The sequence below is a fragment of the Bubalus bubalis genome, chromosome 8, assembly GCF_019923935.1.
Source record: "Bubalus bubalis isolate 160015118507 breed Murrah chromosome 8, NDDB_SH_1, whole genome shotgun sequence".
Lineage (NCBI taxonomy): Eukaryota > Metazoa > Chordata > Mammalia > Artiodactyla > Bovidae > Bubalus > Bubalus bubalis.
In genome coordinates this window covers 93,480,201-93,499,460 of record NC_059164.1, presented here as the reverse complement: position 1 = coordinate 93,499,460, position 19,260 = coordinate 93,480,201, and the positions used below count along the sequence as shown (strand labels likewise).

General features: G+C 34.3%; 1 protein-coding gene across 5 annotated transcripts in view; it reads left to right on the top strand.

Annotated features, from left to right (window-relative positions):
• The window catches only part of TMEM209 (transmembrane protein 209), a 28,592-nt gene extending 10,057 nt beyond the window's left edge, over positions 1–18,535 (top strand). For 3 of the 5 annotated variants that reach the window (XM_044946862.2, XM_025291523.3, XM_044946861.2), the window contains 9 exons: positions 1,857–2,032; positions 2,844–2,915; positions 5,043–5,139; positions 7,653–7,778; positions 10,163–10,260; positions 11,284–11,398; positions 11,501–11,598; positions 13,240–13,313; positions 16,817–18,535. In XM_044946862.2, coding sequence (XP_044802797.2) covers positions 1,857–2,032; positions 2,844–2,915; positions 5,043–5,139; positions 7,653–7,778; positions 10,163–10,260; positions 11,284–11,398; positions 11,501–11,598; positions 13,240–13,313; positions 16,817–16,871 — 911 coding nt within the window. In that variant the 3' untranslated portion in view covers positions 16,872–18,535. The remainder of the gene's footprint in view (positions 1–1,856; positions 2,033–2,843; positions 2,916–5,042; positions 5,140–7,652; positions 7,779–10,162; positions 10,261–11,283; positions 11,399–11,500; positions 11,599–13,239; positions 13,314–16,816) is intronic. The other 2 variants (XM_025291525.3, XM_044946863.2) reach the window with 1 other exon arrangement.
• Positions 18,536–19,260: the final 725 nt, after the last annotated feature.

Genomic DNA, 19,260 nt, shown 5'->3' with positions numbered 1-19,260 from the left:
CCATTATTCATTTAAGTTATATGTTTTATTATTCTTACGTCTTTGGGGTTGTCCAGCTGCAGATTTTGTGCTGTTTTGGTGATGATGGTCATGATAGAGAGGCCCTATTGTGTCACGTCTTGCTATATATTTTCCTTGTACTTTAGCTCATGTACAACAGATATAAAAATGTATTTCTGTCATCTACATAGAACTTTTGTCATCTAAAGCCGGACTTCTTTGAAATTTTCCTTAAGTTCAGGTTTGCCCTCAGAAAGCTTGATTATCATTTTTAAAATTAACAGTCAAAATAATTAGTCAGAATAGGGTAAACTGTTTGCTCTTATCATGACCCCATGTCTCTTCCTTTTTTATTCCCTATTTATTCAGTCATTGTACTTGTTTAAAACTTTTCTTGACATTATTCATTCTTCTAAGTCAATGTTGCCGGAAGTTCTACTTGGAAATATCACACCAAGTGTGATATTTCTTAATATACATAGTTATTATCTTTATGCCAGTATGGAGCATACTTTCACCAGTGCTACCAGCACAAGACTGGCTCACCTCCAAGGTTTTGATGCTGTGACTTGAAATAACTGCCACATGTCCCTTTCATTTCTCATCCTCCATGCCTCTAAACATCAAAAGAAGACCAGTTTTATTATTTTACAATCATGCCTTTTAAAAATACTGCTAAGATTAAAAAAACTAGTCTCTATTTATGATTTTTCTGTGAGGGTATTAAATATCAGTTGATATTTTGACATCAGTTAAACTTTGAAAAAAATAAACTCTTCCTAAGTATCAGTGGACATGAGTTTGACCAAGCTCTGGGAGATGGTAAAGGACAGGAAAATCTGGGGTGCTGCAGTCCATGGGGTCACAGTCGGACACGACTGAGTCAGACACGACTGAGTGACTCAACAACAGCAAAGTATCATATAATTGTCATTGAAAATTTGCTGTTTATTAACGAATTGTCCTAGATGTTGGGCTTCCCAGGTGGCCCAGTGGTAAAGAACCCACCTGCTAATGCAAAAGACGTGGGTTCAGTCCCTGGGTTGGGAAGATTCCCCTGGAGTAGGAAATGGCAACCCACTCTAGTATACTTGCTTGGAAAATGGACAGAGGAGCCTGATGGGCTACAGTCCATGGGGTTATAAAGAGTCAGACACGATTAAGCACACACGTGCTAGATACTAGGGGAAAAAATACTCCCTGCCCTCGAGGAGCTCAAATTTTGTTTGGGAAAGGAGACAAACCTTAAAGTGTGGTAAGTACTATGGTAAAGTCCCCTGTGGTATTAAGTCCCTAAATGTGACTGTTTACATTTCCTAAAAGTAAAATGATAAACCTAGAAGTGTAATCAGCAGACAGTCTCTTAATACAACACAAGAATTACTAAACTATAAATAGACCACAGTGTAGTGCTGGAAAGAGTGAGTTTAGCTGCTAGCCAAAAGACTAGTATATTAATAGGAGGCTGTAGTTATCCCATTCAGAAAGAGCTTCTAAAAATTCAAGCAAGAACTTAGCCTATTTATTTCCTGATGAAATTTGTCTTTTGTTTCTCTCTGAATCATTGGAAAGTCTTAGAGAATGAAACAAGCTTAATTTTACAACAAAAATAAGCAGACACTTTCAACCACTTAGAAATCTCATGGCTGTTAAAGTGATACTGCTCAGAAAAAGTTCTTTTTAATGTTTAGCATGAGCACTCCATTTCTCTAAAGAAAAGATAATGTTGGGAGGAGAGAAGACTTTGTCTTGGGTTGCCATTGCATAGGTTCCTAGATACCCAGAGCTCATATACCAGCCCCTGATATCAAAATTACTACACCACACTGTGATACTCCTTCCATTCATCATTGTAGGAAGCCCAGATTCTACTTCGCCTCCCACCAGTCCTACTTTCTGGAACTACAGCCGTTCTGTGGGGGATTATGCACAGACTTTGAAGAAGTTTCAGTATCAGCTTGCCTGTAGGTCTCAGGCGCCATGTGCTAACAAAGATGAAGCCGATCTCAGCTCTAAACAAGCTGCAGAGGAGGTAAATGGAAAATGAAAGTGACTTGATGTTTGTGATTTACAGGTTGTTCTAAAGTCTTCTTTTCTACTTCTGGAAATTGTTTTCTGTAACATCCACTTTTACTGGCTAGAAATGTAAATCTGGCACATGTTATACACTAGAAAGGGGCTTTCCTGGTGGCTCAGATGGTAAAGAGTCTGCCCGCAGTGTGGGAGACCTGGGTTCAATCCCTGGGTCTCAGGATCCTCTGGAGAAGGGAATGGCAAACCACTACAGTCCATAGGGTCTCAAAGAGTCACACACAACTGAGCTACTTCACTGTCACTTTCTCAAACACTAGAAAGACCCCTAGCTAACTTGCGTATTGAAAATTGAATTATATTCTACATTTTACTCTTTACGACACAGAGTTAACATTATTGTCCTACCTAAAACATTTTGTGGCACTCATTCATAAAAAGTTATCTCAGGTATCTATTTGTACTTAACACATACAAGATTCTTGCTGTTAAAATAGCATTTGGATTAGAACATTTGACTAGAATATACATTTGATATGGAACATTTTGTAGTTTCATCAGTTTAGTACCAAATAAAGGATTTTGAATTTTCTTCTTAAAAGAAAGAATATTCTTTAAACATACCAATGTAAGGAATTTTAAATGTATGTGCATGAATAGCAACTACTACATGTTAATCAGGTCACTATTGATGATCATGAAGTTTTTTCCAAAGTATTCAAAATATATCTGAGGGTGGGGGAAGGGATGACTGATAACCTGGCAAGACTTTTCCTCACTGATTGTTCATTCTAAACATTTTTTTTAAACAGGTTTGGGCAAGAGTAACTATGAATAGACAACTTCTTGATCATATGGATTCATGGACAGCTAAGTTCAGAAATGTGAGTTTTGACATTACTCTGTGGACAATGTTTGTGCCTCTTCATATACAAAGTATGTTATTAGAGTATCAATTAGAGATGTTAATTATTAGACTATCAGAATTAAATATTACTAAAACTGCACTATGGGTGACACACACAAGGATAAACATGACGTTTACCATATGGTGTCTGCATTCTTGGGACTTTTCCCCACAATACTTAGCAAATCACCGTATTTTGAGTGGATAAAGGAACAGTGTATTTAGTTGTTAAGATCTTCCCTTTCCCAACATCTCAATTTTGCTTTTCAGAGAGCTTTCCTATCAGAGCCTATTGTGTGTCTAGACATGTGAGGGAAGCAAAAATGCGGTCATTATTCTCTGAAAACTTCAGTGTTAAAGAACATAACATATACTTGAAACTACTTCAGAGTGTATCCTTTTCTTCAATTTTTCATGAGAAGAGCCTTCTAATCTTTGGCCTGGAGGTTGGCAAAAGCCAGCTCTCCCACATACAGAGTGAGTTCCCTGGTTTCAACCCTACCTCATTCTATTGCTCTCTGTAGTACCCACATGTCCCCAGTCTAGGGGGTAAATTGGCCCCTCCTCCACTGCAGGAAGCCCCACTTAGACTCTGTAGAAGCTTCTTCCACTGTTTCATCCTCCACCATTTACTCGCCAACTCCCCATCTTCTGGAAATATTATTTGTTGAAGTCATTTGTACTCATTTTTTGTTCTTTTGCTGTAATTTACATAGGGTATCAAGAGAGGGTATGGTGAAAATAGTAGGCTACTTTATTGAACCAGAAGCCTGGTTGGCTTTCTTGAATAAAAATTCCATAGCCAGCCCTAGAATACTCAGTGAGGCCTCCTAGGAGTGAGGCCTCCTGCACCTCAGACAATTTTGTTGCAGCCTAAGTGTGGCTGGCAAGTAGGATACATTTAATAAATGTTGGAAGAATGAACAAGTGAAATGATGTCCTAGAACTGTACTTCCTTTTATTTCCACTTATAGGCTTATCTAAAAATGCTAATATATTTAAAAGACAAAGTCTTGGTCAGGAGTATTAGCTTGGAAGAAATGCAAACACAATCCTTGATCTGAATTTCTTAGGCTACAATGTTCTGAAATTTAGGGGATTTTATGTAGTTTCTTTTGAAAAGCAGTGTATACATATACCATATATTTTATAATACAGTAGCAGGGTCTTTTTAGTACTCAGTAATCAACCACATTATTGTTTCTGCAGCAAAACATATGAGCAATCATGCTGAGTAAGATAAAGTCTAAAAATAGTTCCACAGGAATTCAATTCAGGTCTTGCCAATATATCAAATTTTCTTGCTAACTAAATTATAAAAACACTTCATTTTCAGAGGTTTTTTAATTCAAAAATTTTATTAAGAGTTGTATAACTTGTATTTGATCTGAAACTTTTTTTCATCCTTCTGCTTTATGGTTAAACAGAAACGTGGAAGCAGAAAGGGTAGTTGAAGTTGGTGTTGAACACACACCCAAAACCCATAACACAAAACCAGGTTGGGTGTGGATTCTTTGAACAGTCTTTTCACATACCATGCAAAGTGGCGTATGAAATTCCTAGTCCTAAAGTGAATAGTATAATATTCACAAACTAGTTTTAAATATAATAATATCCGTTTTTCACATGGTTAGGGAATTGAGGGAGCCTGCTGAGAGATAATCAGTTATGCTAGTTTTAAAAACTATTATACTAAAAAAAAAAACCTATTATACTAATCACAAACCAGTAAAAAAATGCTACATGCATAAATATGTGATTAATTACCCTAGAAATATAAACTAAAGATGATCCTTTTAACTAAGTATTAATATATAATCATAGAAGAATTTAAGAAAAACTTAACATGTAATTGTAAATTTTATATCTTCAAAAAACAGGCAAACAAGCATATCTGATTTAAGAGTATAACTTCATTAACTTGCATTCTGTTAGCATATTTACTTAACTCTGTAACTTTGGGTGCTGTTACTTCCATTCTCTTTCACTGTGTACTCTATTAATATTCAAGTACAAGACAGTAAAAAAAACTTTCACGAAAATAATCTTTTGAGAAATGCTTTAAAATTATGTGTGTAAAATCGTTCATCTCATTTCTCCCTAGTGGATCAACGAGACAATATTAGTGCCGCTTGTGCAAGAGATCGAGTCTGTCAGCACGCAGATGAGGCGAATGGGTTGTCCAGAGCTGCAAATAGGAGGTATGTGAGAACAGAGCCCAGCATTTGAGTTCCTTCAGTGAATCTGCCAAGTGGAAAATTTCTTCTTGTAATGGGCTATTTAACAGCATCCTTTGTTACCTTTTTTTTTTTTTTTTTACATTTTCCTGACGGCTAATAATAATAGCCGTAATAATAATGACGGCATCTATTCATGTGCTGAGCCATTTGTATATCTTCTTAGGAGAAATACCTTTTCAGATCTTTTATGCATTTTTCCCCCCTTTACCCATTTTTAAATTGAGTTGTCTTTATTATTGAGTTGTAGGTGTTCTTTATATATTCAAGATACAAGTAGCTTATTAGATATTAATTACAAAATTGTACAAAGCATAAAAAATGTATAACAATGCTAATTTAAAATCCCCCATTTTCAATTTATCTGCTAAAAATAAAACTGTTAAAGTTTAGTGTAATATAATTTGCCTAAGGTATATATACTATAACTTACTTAGTGCTAAGTAGTGAAGTTTCAAAAATGTAAGGAGTATTTTAGTCAACCAGATCTTTCTAGAGAATGGATTTCTCTTTGAAATATGTAAAAGCTTTGGATTGCATATTAACACTTTCCACTTGCTTTGGGTATCTTTTCATCAGTCTTTATTCTCTGTAAGTATAGAATTGTACATTGCTAAAATACTGGCATCATTGACTCAGTGGACATGAGTTTGAGCAAACTCGGGGAGATAGTGAAGGACAGGAAAGCTTGACATGCCACAGTCAAGGGGTCACAAAGAGTCAGACACAGCTGAGTGACTGAACAACAACAAAGTACCAATTTACTGAGAACCCCAATTTTTTTGTTTAGTTATTTAGCTGTGCTGGGTCTTACTTAGTTGCAGCATATGTGATCTAAGTTCCCTGACCAGGGATCAAACCTGGGCCCCCTGCATTGCGGAAGTCCCCGGATGTTTTATATGTAATGGACACAACATTCACATTAACCTTGAAAGCTAGCTTTTAGTGCCTGTTTTATGGAACGGCCACTAAGACTCAGAGAGGTAAAGTAACTAGCCCAGTGTCACAGAGCAGTGATTTGAGGCCAGAGCTCTCTGATTGCAGAGTTAGAAGGGTTACTTCCTAGGTCTTGGTAGTATTATTTGAACTTACAGTTAACTTTTTTGAGATTTTTTATAAGCTATAAAAAGAAGTATCTTTCATATTTTACCAATGTGATGTGCTTTTTAGGAAAGAACAGCATTGTTTATCACTGCAAAAACAACATGTGTATGTTCATTGTAGAAAATTTGGAAAGTGGGCTTTCCTGGTGGTCAAGAATCCACCTGCCAGTGTAGGTTCAATCCCTGGTTTGGGAACATCCCCTGGAGAAGGAAATGACAACCCACTCCGGTATTCCACAATCAGTCAGTTGTTTTTTTGTTTTGTTTTTTACTTTAATCATGAAAACTGTTCAGTTTTAGTTTTCGTAGAAAGATCTTTCAAGAGGGAGGGGACATATGTATACCTATGGCTGATTTCATGTTTTTATTTGGCAGAAAGCAACAAAATTCTGTAAAGCAATTGTCCATCAATTTAAAAATAAATTAAAAAAAAACATGGAGAATCAGTCAGTTTTAGTTACAACTGTGTATTCTTTTTTGGAGAAAGATACTATGATAATCAACTGTATATATCAGATTACGTTATATCATAATTTAAGAACATTAAAATGTGGAAAGTATGTATTTGGGAGTTGAGCAAATAGTATGTATGTGTATATATTTTTAATTGAATTAAAGTCATACCTCCTTTTTTCCCTCCACTTTTTCTTTTTGTTAAGTATTCTCCAGTACTATTTTTATGGCTAGTTTATATTTCTTTTCTATGTATGTAATATATTGTATTTAACTGATCTTTGTTATTTAATAGAAGATTTTCCCCTTACTGTTACTAATAGTGCTGTGAGTAAATGTCCTTAAATATTTGTGTACATTTATAATTACTTCTTTAGGATAATTTCTGAGAGGTGAAGTTGTAAGTTCAATAGATATAAATGTATTAAGCCTTTGTACATAATCCTTCAAAAAGCTTAAAACGAATTTATATTCTAGCAATAATGTCACCTATAAGAAAGCCTCTTTTCCCAACACTCTATAGTAAGGTTGGGCATTTGAAACTTTCTGTTGGCTTATTAATTTCTTTGGATAGTAGTCTTTCATGAAATGATGAGAGAAATCACTGTCATAAAGTTTTCACTTGTCAGTGGCAAAATAGACATCTTTTAACTCAGTCTGATTTTGAAAGCTATTGTGTATCTTTTTATTAATATATATACCCTGCAAGAATCTCCTGTGTATTAGTTGTTTATATAGCTGCCACCTTGCCAGAAATGGTCAAGTAAATTGTAGGTGAAGTAGATAATGCAGGTTGTTAAGATAAACTATCATTGCTTTTATTTATTCCTTCAACGTCTATTCAGGGAAGAGCATTTGAAGTTTTTTTGAAGGTCCCCGTGAAAAATAACCTGTGTGTCCTGTGTGTTTTAATTTTAACAGAGGCTAGTATTACTAGCTTGAAACAGGCTGCTTTAGTCAAAGCTCCACTCATTCCAACTCTGAATACAATCGTGCAGTATCTAGACCTCACTCCAAATCAGGAATACTTGTTTGAAAGGATCAAAGGTAATTATTGATTTGAAGGGGGAAAAAAATGAGAGCTGTTTCACTACTTTGAAATTTTACGAATAAAGGTAACATGGGAAAGAAATTTTTTTTCATTATTAAGTATCACTAAGTATGCTCTTACTTTATAAATACACATTATGGCTTCATTAAGGCTAATACTTTAACAGATTTGGGTTTTATATTTTATATGCTTAAAAATGATCAAAATAATGTAGTTATCCTTGAATACAGTAATAATTTTGTCCTATATAGGGAAACTTAAATATGAGCTACATGGGTTCACGTGAATATTTCATTCATTTTCTATTCTTACACCACCAAGAATGGATGCCACAATGACATTCTTTAAAATTTTAGTATGCTGATCTTACTTCTTTCAGTTTTTATAGGTCATGTGTAATATGTTGCTTCTTTATATGTGTGTTATAGCCTGATTATTTGGGGAAAATAATCCTGGTTATTTTCCTGGGTTGGGAAGATCCCCTGGAGAAGACAATAGCAACCCACTCCAGTATTCTCGCCTGTAAAATCCCATAGACAGAGGAGCCTGGAGGGCTGCAGTCTGTGAAGTCTCAAAGAGTTAGACATGACTGAGTGACAGAGAGTGTGCACGTATACACACATACACAATCTTCTCAGGAGACTGACTTGAGAATCAGGATATTTAGCCTCCCTGGTACCCCCACATACTCTGTTTATGCCTCCCTACATTTATTTGGATAGACTCTGTAAAATGGTCTCATCACTAAAACAAGTTCTAGAAATATTATTTCACTTTTTAGATTTATCATAAATCTTAATTTATGTTATGTGCTATGTTGCCCCTTCTGTATTCTAGGTTTAGACTAGGGTTCAGGAATAAACATTTATCATGACTTGTTTTTTTGAGTATAATTGCTTTATAATGTTGTGTTAGTTTCCACCATATATATATCCTCCCTTCCCTCCTGAGCCTCCCTCCCACCAGTCCCCCTCAAGTCCCACCCATCTAGGTCGTCACAGAGCACCGAGCTGAGCTCCCTGTGCTGTGCGGCGGCTTCCTGCTAGCTAGCTGTTTGACACATGGTAGTATATGTCAGTGCTACTCTCTCATTCATCCCACCCTCTCCTCCCAAAAACGTTTTGTATAAGGAGAATTCAAACGTACTTAAAACTAGACACAAGAATCTGCTCAGCCTTCTTATACCAGCACCCAGTTCCTCCAGCCATCAGTCCCTGTGCAGCCCTCACCCTTTGCATATGCCCATCTACCTCCTCCCTTCCTGCGTTATTTGAGGCCAGTTCTGTATGTCATCATCAGACTATCTGCAAGGATCTTGATATGTATCTGTAGAAGAGGATAAGGCCTTTTAAAAAGAGAACCACAAACAGTGATCACACCTCATACATTTATATTATGAAAAATAGAGCTTATATACATAGCCAGGTGGCACAGTGATAAAGAATCCGCCTGCCAATGCAGAAAGACCCAGGTTTGATCCCTGGTTCGGGAAGATCCGCTGGAGGAGGAAATGGCAACCCACTCAGTATTCTTGCCTGGAAAATCCCATGGATGAAGAAGTCTGACAGGCTACAGTCCATGGGATTGCAAAGAGTCGGGCACAACTGAGTGACTAACTCTTCACTTTGCCTCATAGCTAACAAGATATTTATACATCCAAAAAAAGATGTGTGTGTGCACATATATACAGAGTGTGTATACATATATATATATATATATAAAGTTTTATACGTCAAGTATACAAAAATGTTTAAAAAACAAAGTGAACATTTATATGGGGCTTCCAGATTGAACAATTACCATCCTTTTACAATATTTGATTCTCTCTATATATACATACACACATGCATTTTACATATACACACACACATTTTTTTGCTCTAACATTGTGGACATCATTATTTCTCAGCACATGAGTTCCTAAAAGTAAGAACATTTTACATAACTGTAATACAGTTGTCAGACCTTAAGAATGAATGTTTCTGTATCTGATAATCCAGTTTATATTCAGATTTCCCATTTGTCCAGAGACGGTTATATACCCTTTTTTTCCCTAACTGGAATAGTTTATGTTCACACATTACATTGTATTGCTTTCTCTTTTTTTTGTCTCTTTGTCTAAAACAGTTCTGCCAATTCCCCCCCTCCCCACGTGACATTGCCTTTTTTAAGAATCCAGAACAGTAATCTTGTCTTACATTGGATTTATCTTACTCTTTCTTCATGGTGCTATTTAATTTTTTATATCATGTATTTCTTTGTTTGAGTGTTTTGATTGGGTTTTTAAGATGACGTGCTTTCCTTGTTGTAACCCCTTAGCCTGTTTCTCCTTCTTTAGTATACATTCTTAGCTTTTTTAATCTCACCTCTGTTGCTACAGAACTTTCTCAGGGAGGCTGTATGAGCTCGTTTCGATGGAATAGAGGTGGAGACTTTAAAGGTCGCAAGTGGGATACAGACCTGCCCACGGATTCTGCTGTAAGTCTTCAGTTTTATTTTTATTTATTTTATTTTATTTTTATTTTATTATTTATTTTTATTTATTTTTCTCAGTTTGACATTTTTGTTATGGGTTTATTTTTCCATTATAAAATAAGCATTAAAAGAACTTAGAGGGAATTCCCTGGTGGTCCAGTGGTTAGGACTCACTGCTTTCACTGCTGTAAGCCCAGGTTCAATCCCTGGTCAGGGAACTAAGATCCTGCAAGCTGCATGCCGTGGCTGAAAAAGAAAAAAAAAAAAAATTGAAAAAAATGTTTTTAAATAAAAAGACTTTAGAAATTAAGTAGAAATAAAAAATTAAAATTGTACTGGCATCTTAACCCAACCACTATTAATATTTTGATGTATTTTCTTATTTTTTCTTTACTTAGATTGTGCTGTTTTTAATGTTTTTTATCATAGATGTAATTGTAAAATTTGTATCCTGCTTTCTTTCACTTTTCAGTGTTTAAGTATTTGCATTATTACTCACTGTCATTTAACTGACCTTAAAGTTTTGGAAATATGTAGTGGCAGGGGGCGAATTTTTGTTTTTCTATCTTAAATACTGTTGGGAGTAACATAATGCATGTTTCTTTCTAATTTGGGGTTATGACTTTAAGACAGATTCCTAGAAGTAGATTTATGAGATCAAAGACTAAAGTTCTGGGCATTTAAAAGTTTCTCAAAATTATGTTTGTTTTTTTAAAATGACTGTTGCATGTGAAAATGAAGTTTTAAATGCTGATATTCAAGAATTGACTATATGTGTATTTTATCTTCATTTTGCTGTTAATTAACTATATGAGGGTGAATAATCCACTTAACACAAAATTAGGAATGTCTTTTATCTTTTCATTTTATAGATTTCATCTTATAAATATAACCACTTGAAAGCATTTTTGCTAATTCTTTCTCAGGGGAAAAATTTAAAAATTGCAATCATTATAAACAGATGTTTGAAAAGTACCACACATAGGTTTTCATGCTGACTTTGAAAAATTATTTCCTTGTCTTCAGATCATCATGCATGTATTTTGCACCTACCTTGATTCCAGATTACCTCCACATCCTAAATATCCTGATGGAAAAACATTTACTTCTCAGCACTTTGTTCAGACACCAAATAAACCAGGTATAAACAACCTCTCCTAAAAGAATGAGTTGAGCTTTTCACATAAAATAATGTAGTGGAAGCTTTTCGTTTGTTTTTTAATGTAGCCTATTTCCTTTACAGATGTGACAAATGAGAATGTTTTCTGCATTTATCAGAGTGCTATCAACCCTCCCCATTATGAGCTAATCTACCAGCGTCATGTCTACAATCTTCCCAAGGTACTTCTACTCAGAAGCAACAGCAGTTGCTATTACTAATGTCATGGGTGACTGACTTTGATATTTCTTTTAAAATTAGATTCTCTTTATGAAATAGGTAAACTTCTTAACTTAGGGGGAAAGTGCTATTTTTATATCCCTTTTTTTTAAATTCTGAAAGTAATATATACTTAAATTTGGAAAAGTATGAAGAAAAGGAAGAAAAATTCATTCCATTACTTAGAGGAAGCTGTTACTATTTGGTGTTTTTGTTTTTTTGTTTTTTTTTTTTTTCATTTTGGTTTTCTCTGTACTTTTTTATGGGTTGAAATCATATTATTTGTATAGTTCTATATCCTTTAAAAAATTAACATTATAACATAATTTTCCATGACCTTAAAAGTATTCATAAAAACACTTTTTAATGACTATTTTAAAACTTCATAATAAAGATATAATTTATGCAACCACTCCCTACAGTTGGGCATTTTGGATGTTCTAATTCTTCATTGTCATAAACACCTTTATGCATATAACTATCTGTATTTTGGATAATTTTTTAGCTCAAAGTCCAAAAGTGGAATTCTAGGTAATAGAATATTTTCAAGGCTGTTAAAATATGTTATCAAATTACTATATGAAAAAATTTATTGTACCAGTTTATACTTCTATCCAGACATTTTACTCTTAATTATAAACATCAGTTCTGTTGATGACCTTTGTGGTTATTTTGTTACCAGCATCTTTACTAAAGAAATTTTATGTAGACTAAATCATAAATTATATTCTTCATTCTGTCAGATACCCAAGAGAGAATCTTTCTTTTTTTTTTTAAGTTTAATATTTCAACTTTCTAAGTGTAAATAATTTGGGCCATTTAAAGAAACACTGTCTTTAAAAATCATATATCCTAAAGATATTTTAGTCAAAACAACTTAAATCAGAGTGGACAGGTATAAGTTAATCAGTAAACTGAAAATCTAAATGAGGAGCTATCAGTAGTTTGATTTTAGTGCTAACAAAATACTGCCTTGTCCCTTGTAGATAAAATAAATTTACATTTAATATATTACTTATACTGTATATATCATAATGTATTTTAAAGCGTGATTAAAGATTTTTTAATCTCAACACTTTTGTTTAAACTGTTGATTTTGGGGGTAGTGTTTTGTGTGTAGGATATAGGGGTATCAACTTCAGAGTATCTCCCATCCAGTCCTTCCTAAATGCTGCTCCCCTTGTGTGGGAACTTCGCAGTGTGTTTATTTCTGCTTATCTTTCAGGTCTCAACTTAAAAATATCTCTTCTCAGGGAGGCATTGCTTCACTGCTCTGGTTTTTATGTGTTTGTTCCCATGGCACCCTGCACCTCCTCCTCTCTCATAACATTCATTGCACGTTAGTTCTGAGTTTCCTGTCTGCCTTTCCTTCTGCTAGACTTTAAGCTCCTTGATTACATGGATCCTCTCTGTTTTATTCACCACAGAAGTCCCACTTATAGCACAAAAGTAGGCACTTTGTTTAATGAATCAATGAAAGCCTGAATTACATGGAATTCTGAATTAGTAGAATATAAATTGATAGGACCCACACTTACCTCTCAGGCTGAATTTTTGTTCTGGTTTGGTTTAAATCTTGCTGGGTTTTTTTGTCTTTGTTCCAGGGCCGAAATAATATGTTTCATACACTGTTGATGTTCCTCTACATTATAAAAACCAAAGAGTCAGGAATGCTTGGGTAGGTATTTATGCTTTAATACAAGTACTTATTTTATACACTTTTTCTTATGTTCGGATTCTGCAGAAGGCAGCATCATATACTGAAAAGATGTGTGCACTAAACGATACAAGACATGACTTCTAGTACTGGCTCAGCGCTTTTGCTAACGATTTCTGCCATTTTGAGCAAGTCCATTAATTCCTTAAAACCTCCATTTCCCTATTGATAAAAAGGCAATTCGACCACATTATTGGCTTTTACAGTGGTGTCCCCCAGAGGGACAATTCAGATATATCAGGCTCTCGCCACTTTAAAATTAAAAAAACAAACAAACCAACTGGAGTCTTGTTTGTTCAGGCTATCCCATTTCAGACACAGAGCCTTCTACAAAATATTTACACTTCCAAAGAGACTGAGTCAGCACCCATTCCATAATACTGTTAATTGGAATGGAAAAACGGTCAGTTGAAATTATTTACTTTGTGTCGTCTAAATACTTAGTAATGAAGCTCACATACTGTTACAGTAAACTCAAAATTGCTGTCTTGTCATTTTGGTGATTTGAAATTTCAGTGCTTCAAAACAGTATGTGAAGTAAATGGACCCTGGCTAATGCTGGGTAAATCTGGTAATGCACAGGCTGGAAGTCTGAGAATCTGGGTTCTGGGTGCATCTCTGCCTGCACTAAGTAACCTGAGGCTAAAAAAATGAAAAGGGAAGAGCTGAGTAGAAAGCATCAGTCTGTTCAGCTCTGATCTGCATGTTTCTGTTGAGTTCTATGCGTGTCCTATTTAATACAGGTTTAGAACGGCACTGTCCCACACAGCAGCCACCAGCCACATGTGTGTGGCATTGAGCATTTGAAACATGACTAGTCTAGACTGAGATGGGCTGTCAGTGTAAAAGATCCCCTCTAGGAGGAAAGGGCAGCCCACTCCAGTATTCTTGCCTGGGAAATTTCATGGACAGAGGTGCCTGGAGGGCAACAGCAGAGTCAGATGCGACTGAGCACGCACACGCGCTATAGTGTGAACTACATAGACTAGAATTTAAAGACCTAGTATCAAATAATAAAGTAAAATATCTCTTTAATAATTGTGTATATTGATTACATGTTGAAATAATATGTTGGATATACTGAGTTAAATGAAGTATATTATTAAAATTATTTTCACCTGTTTCTTTTTACTGTTTAGTTTTTAAGGTTATATATTATATTTCTGTTGGACAGCACTGCACTGGAGAAAGACAAACTCCTTAATTAAACATATTAGATGCAAAGATTTTTAGGACATAAACTGAAATTTATAAACAGCTTTCTAAGAAATTTATCAGCTTCCTGTAGCATGTATTTTTTTAATGTAAGAAAGATTAAGAAACTCACTTGTCAGACATCTCTGCTACCACGGTTCTTTTTTATTTTTTAATTGTAAAAATAATGCATGCTCAATATAGAAATATTTAAACAATACAGCAGTGTATAAACTAGTAATTGAAAACTCCCCTCTGATCAACTCTCTCTCAGTGCCACTCCTTCAAGGTATCCACTGCGTTATCAGTTGGAGGTGTATGTTTTTCCAGTTACTTTATGGGGAAAGTTGATTCTGTTTTTATTTTTCATTTTATTTAAAAATATATTGTACCCAAACATATTACCTTGTGAACTGCCTTTTAATCTTATGGTGTAGCTTGGATATTTTTCTGTGTCAATAAATAGACTTTTTTCCTAAATTTTCTAGCAGCATTTGGTTATAAATACACATATATTAGAAAGATGGAATGTGCTATGGTTTTGTAATTCTTCATTTAAAAGTGTTTCTGGAAGGCTATTTTGAAGTGGGGAATTAATTTAGCAGTATTTTAAATAGTGAATTTTTTATTTTAATTGAAAATTTATCTTTTCCTCTAAAAATCTAAATTGATAACTGATACAAGCTTGTGTTGAGCGCCATATATAGTTTGTCAGATACATACAAATGTAAAATCTTTAAAGTACTTAGTGGGACAGTGATTTACTCAGAGGCCCAAATAATTGATATAATTCTTAAAGTGCTTATTTTATCTGAATGAGCCCCTTATATGTGGAAACATAAGTGAAACATTTTAGACTAAAATTAATCTGTTTTTTATTTGATTTTTTTAATCCAGGGGAAAAAAACAAATTACTAGCTTTTAAAATATGATTGATCTTTTTAATACATTGTAGAACAACCAAATGTTAAAAACTGCCCTCCTGTGTCATAAAGGAATTAAGCAAGTGGCTCAAATATAGTCCACTTGGAATCATGCCCATAATACAGCAGATTGATACAAATACATTATCAATTCAGTGCCACTTATTTGTGCAGTTACTAGAATGATATGAATGTTTTACTTCCAAGAAGGAAAAAAATCTAGACAGAATTGACTGCACAGTCAAGTGTTCTGTTTAGCAAAAGACACCATAAATAAAGTTTGAAACTAAGCGACAAACTGAGACAAATGCTTAGAGCAAAGCCAAGGTAATATTCATCATACATAAAGAGCATGCACATTAGAAAAGAAAAATACAGAAAATGGTCAAAAACATGAACGAAAGACTTTTTCATAGAAGAGTGTTGTGCAAATGGTTAACAAACATGAAAAAAGGCTTAGTCTCATTTACAAGCAAGCCAGAATTAAATGTTTTCCGTCCCTATCATACTGAAATTTCTCATTTGCCATGTTGTTGAGGGTATGGAGAAAAAACACAGTTGATGAAATTACCCTTTTTGAAGGGCATTTTTGGTACATTTAAAATTTTTTTTATTAAAATGAATACATACTCATAATTTTAAAAGTCACAGTGTGCTAAAATTTCATGACAGAAATAAGGCATTCCCAGTATTCCCCAAGCCCACCTCCCAAAAGCAACCGCTTAAAACTCTTCTAGCTCCAGATGGTAGAGATGTGTAGTTCTCCTTTGACTGTCATCCTGTTAGATGAGTCCTTGTTCTCTTTTGGCCCTCTTCTTCCTCTTACTTTGAATACAGTTGTATTACTCTGTGGAGTAGATTTTTCTTTATATTATGTGCAGTAAGGCTTAATTTAAGCTATATTAGTAATACCCATATTTACTGAAGCATCCCAAATAATTAGAAAACTCCTAAATGAAATCAAATATGTAAAGTTCTCTAAGAGGCCTAGCATCTCTAAATCTCCATTTAAAAAAATTAATTGACACTTTTACTTACTTGCTAAAATTGTCCTGTTAACTCCATCTGTTGTAGTAGTTCTTGAGTTCCACTGAAAAATTAATTTTCAACACTCCATAAACCATTTGTTCTAAATTTGGGTTTTAAGCACAGGTAAGAAAGTAATAACTGTTACTAGAATTCATCTGATAAACCATGTATAACATAACTGATTGCAGAAAAGCACTAAATGTCAATTAAACTTGTATTCCTTGTAAAGACTCCTGTTATTTGGGGGGAAAAAAAGACCTTAAATGCTTGGCAATCAATTTCACTAATTTTTTTTTTTTTTTTTTTTTCTTTTTTTAGGAGAGTTAATCTTGGCCTCTCTGGTGTGAATATTTTGTGGATTTTTGGAGAATAGTGGATAATTTAAATCCAAACATTTGGACTTTATTTGACTGAATCAGAAGTTGAATCTAAGCATCTGAGTCACTGCCTCTTCTGAAATAAGATAGTATGTGTATGTTACAGACTCTTTAGATGTAACAGAAAATAGCTAGTGGGAAACATATTCTACACCAAGAAAAATTACCTTCAATTTTTTATCATTTCAGAAAAAACTACAACCCTTCAGATTTTTGTTGACGCAAAACAGTGCGTCTTAATTAATTCGAGTCCTTCATTGTAACCACCAAATAAGAATCATTCACCGTACTATTCCCCACAAAAGTGTTTTTTCAATTGAGTTATTTAGTATAAATAATTAAAAAGAAACAAGCAAATTGCTCATTTTTTTTAATGTCTGTATTTCCCCAGTGTTTGGCAAATCAGCCCAAGGCCCAGATTTAAAGAAATGAGATAAACTTCTAAATAATGTTAATTCATGTGTATTTTTTAAATATTATTGAAAGAGATTTGATGGTATTAATGTTTAAAAAGTCAGCTCTCTGAAGTTCACAGTTTTTGAACATGGTTTGAATAATGCTGCATGGTCTTCTCTGTGATGCCCTCGCCCCTTCCACTGCAGTCTTGCCTTACCTCTCTCCTTCCCTGCCCCAGCCAGACTGGCCCTCTCAGTGGCCTCCATGCACTCCCGCTGCCTGAGACATTCCTGCCCTACTCTTGGTCTTTCTGACCCTCCTCAGCACCCTTCTAAGTTCTGCCTAAATGTTGCTTTCCCAAGGGACTATCCCCTCTCCTTCCCCACCACCACCACCCAAGTCCCCCAGACCCTCTGACTGTTATTTCTCCTGGTACCTTTCAACTTAGCTTATCACCAAGAAGTGCTTTGAAAGCACATTTGCACATGCATCTCTTTATGTCTCTTTACACCTGAGCTGTTCCATTACAGCAGCCACCTAAGCTATTAAGCACTTGAAACACACCTTGTCTGATTTGTAATGTGCTGTGAGTGTAAAATTACATCAAAGACTTGATGTGAATAAAAGACCGTAAAGTAAACAGAAAAATAAAAAGTCAGCTTGGGTTAAATTTAGCTGATAGAATTAAACTATTTAGGTCTTAGTCAAGAGACTGAAGACATCAAAAAAACAATTGCCTTAGTTTTAATAACTCAGTTTCGCTATTCCCTAATATTGGGTTCCCTTCTTTAAGATCATATTCTATCCTATCTGTTTAAATTTCTTAGATGTGTTCAAAATATCTGGAGAGTAGGAAATTACCAAATTTGTAAGTTTTGCTGGACTCTCCATCTATTTTTTTAAATGTATAAGTAGTATATCTAAGGCTAGCTAGCATCTGTATATGTTTTCTGGGTTGACATATTATTAGAGACTGCTTTACCTGGAAAACCAGTATCTTCTTAAAAACTCCATGTTGGTATTATATATGCTGCTGCTTTTGTATAATTTGTAAATCTTGTTCCTGTTTTTAAAAAGTCAGATGTCCAAAAGAAAGGAGGTTTCTATCTTATAACTGCTTTTGATATGTGCTAAATTTGTTAGGATAAAATACCAATTAAACATGTTAAATATAAGAACATGTTACAATCTAAGTCTACCATTTCAAAAGTTTGTGTATCTACTTCACAATTATAAAAAATAAAAGATAATGTATCATTTCTTATATTAAAGTTTATGTGTCATGCAACATACAGTAAATATTTCACATAAAGTCTAATGGTACATGTTAAAAAAGGAAAGATTTTGTTTCCCTACTAAGGGTGGTATGGGTTACTATACTCTGGGTAGCTTTCATATATTAATTTGTCTTCACAAATGTTTCAGCCAACATATACTTACTCTAGCTTTTATTAAAAATACTTTAATGAATTAGTTTGACTTCATACTTCAAGAAGACACTGCACTGAAAATGTAAATTTTGGGTTACTTCTGTTAAAAATGAGTAAATAATCTTCTTTTCTCTAATTAAATGTTATTTATAGTATATTTCTCACAAATTTTTCTTCATTTGACTCATCCTTATGGGGTCAAATACACTAATCTTATAGATTATGTTCACTATATCATTCTTTCTTCTTTATGAAAATCAGCCTTTTCTTCAGCCAGATTTGTTTTAGAAGCATGTTTAGGTGTTTATAATTTAGTTCCTACTATGACATAAAAATACTGTGTTGCTTGGCTTTCTCAAACGGATACATACTTTAAGCTGATATTTCAGTGGTGAAGACAAGCAGCATGTATATAGTTGGCACTTGTAAACTCAGCTTTGTAAAATATATATATAAATCCTTTGAATGCGGGCATTCCTTAAAGGTCAGGCTTTGGTCCTCTGTCTCACTGTTTATGCTTTTCCTTAAAGGTCTCATTCATTCTATGACTTACTCTGCA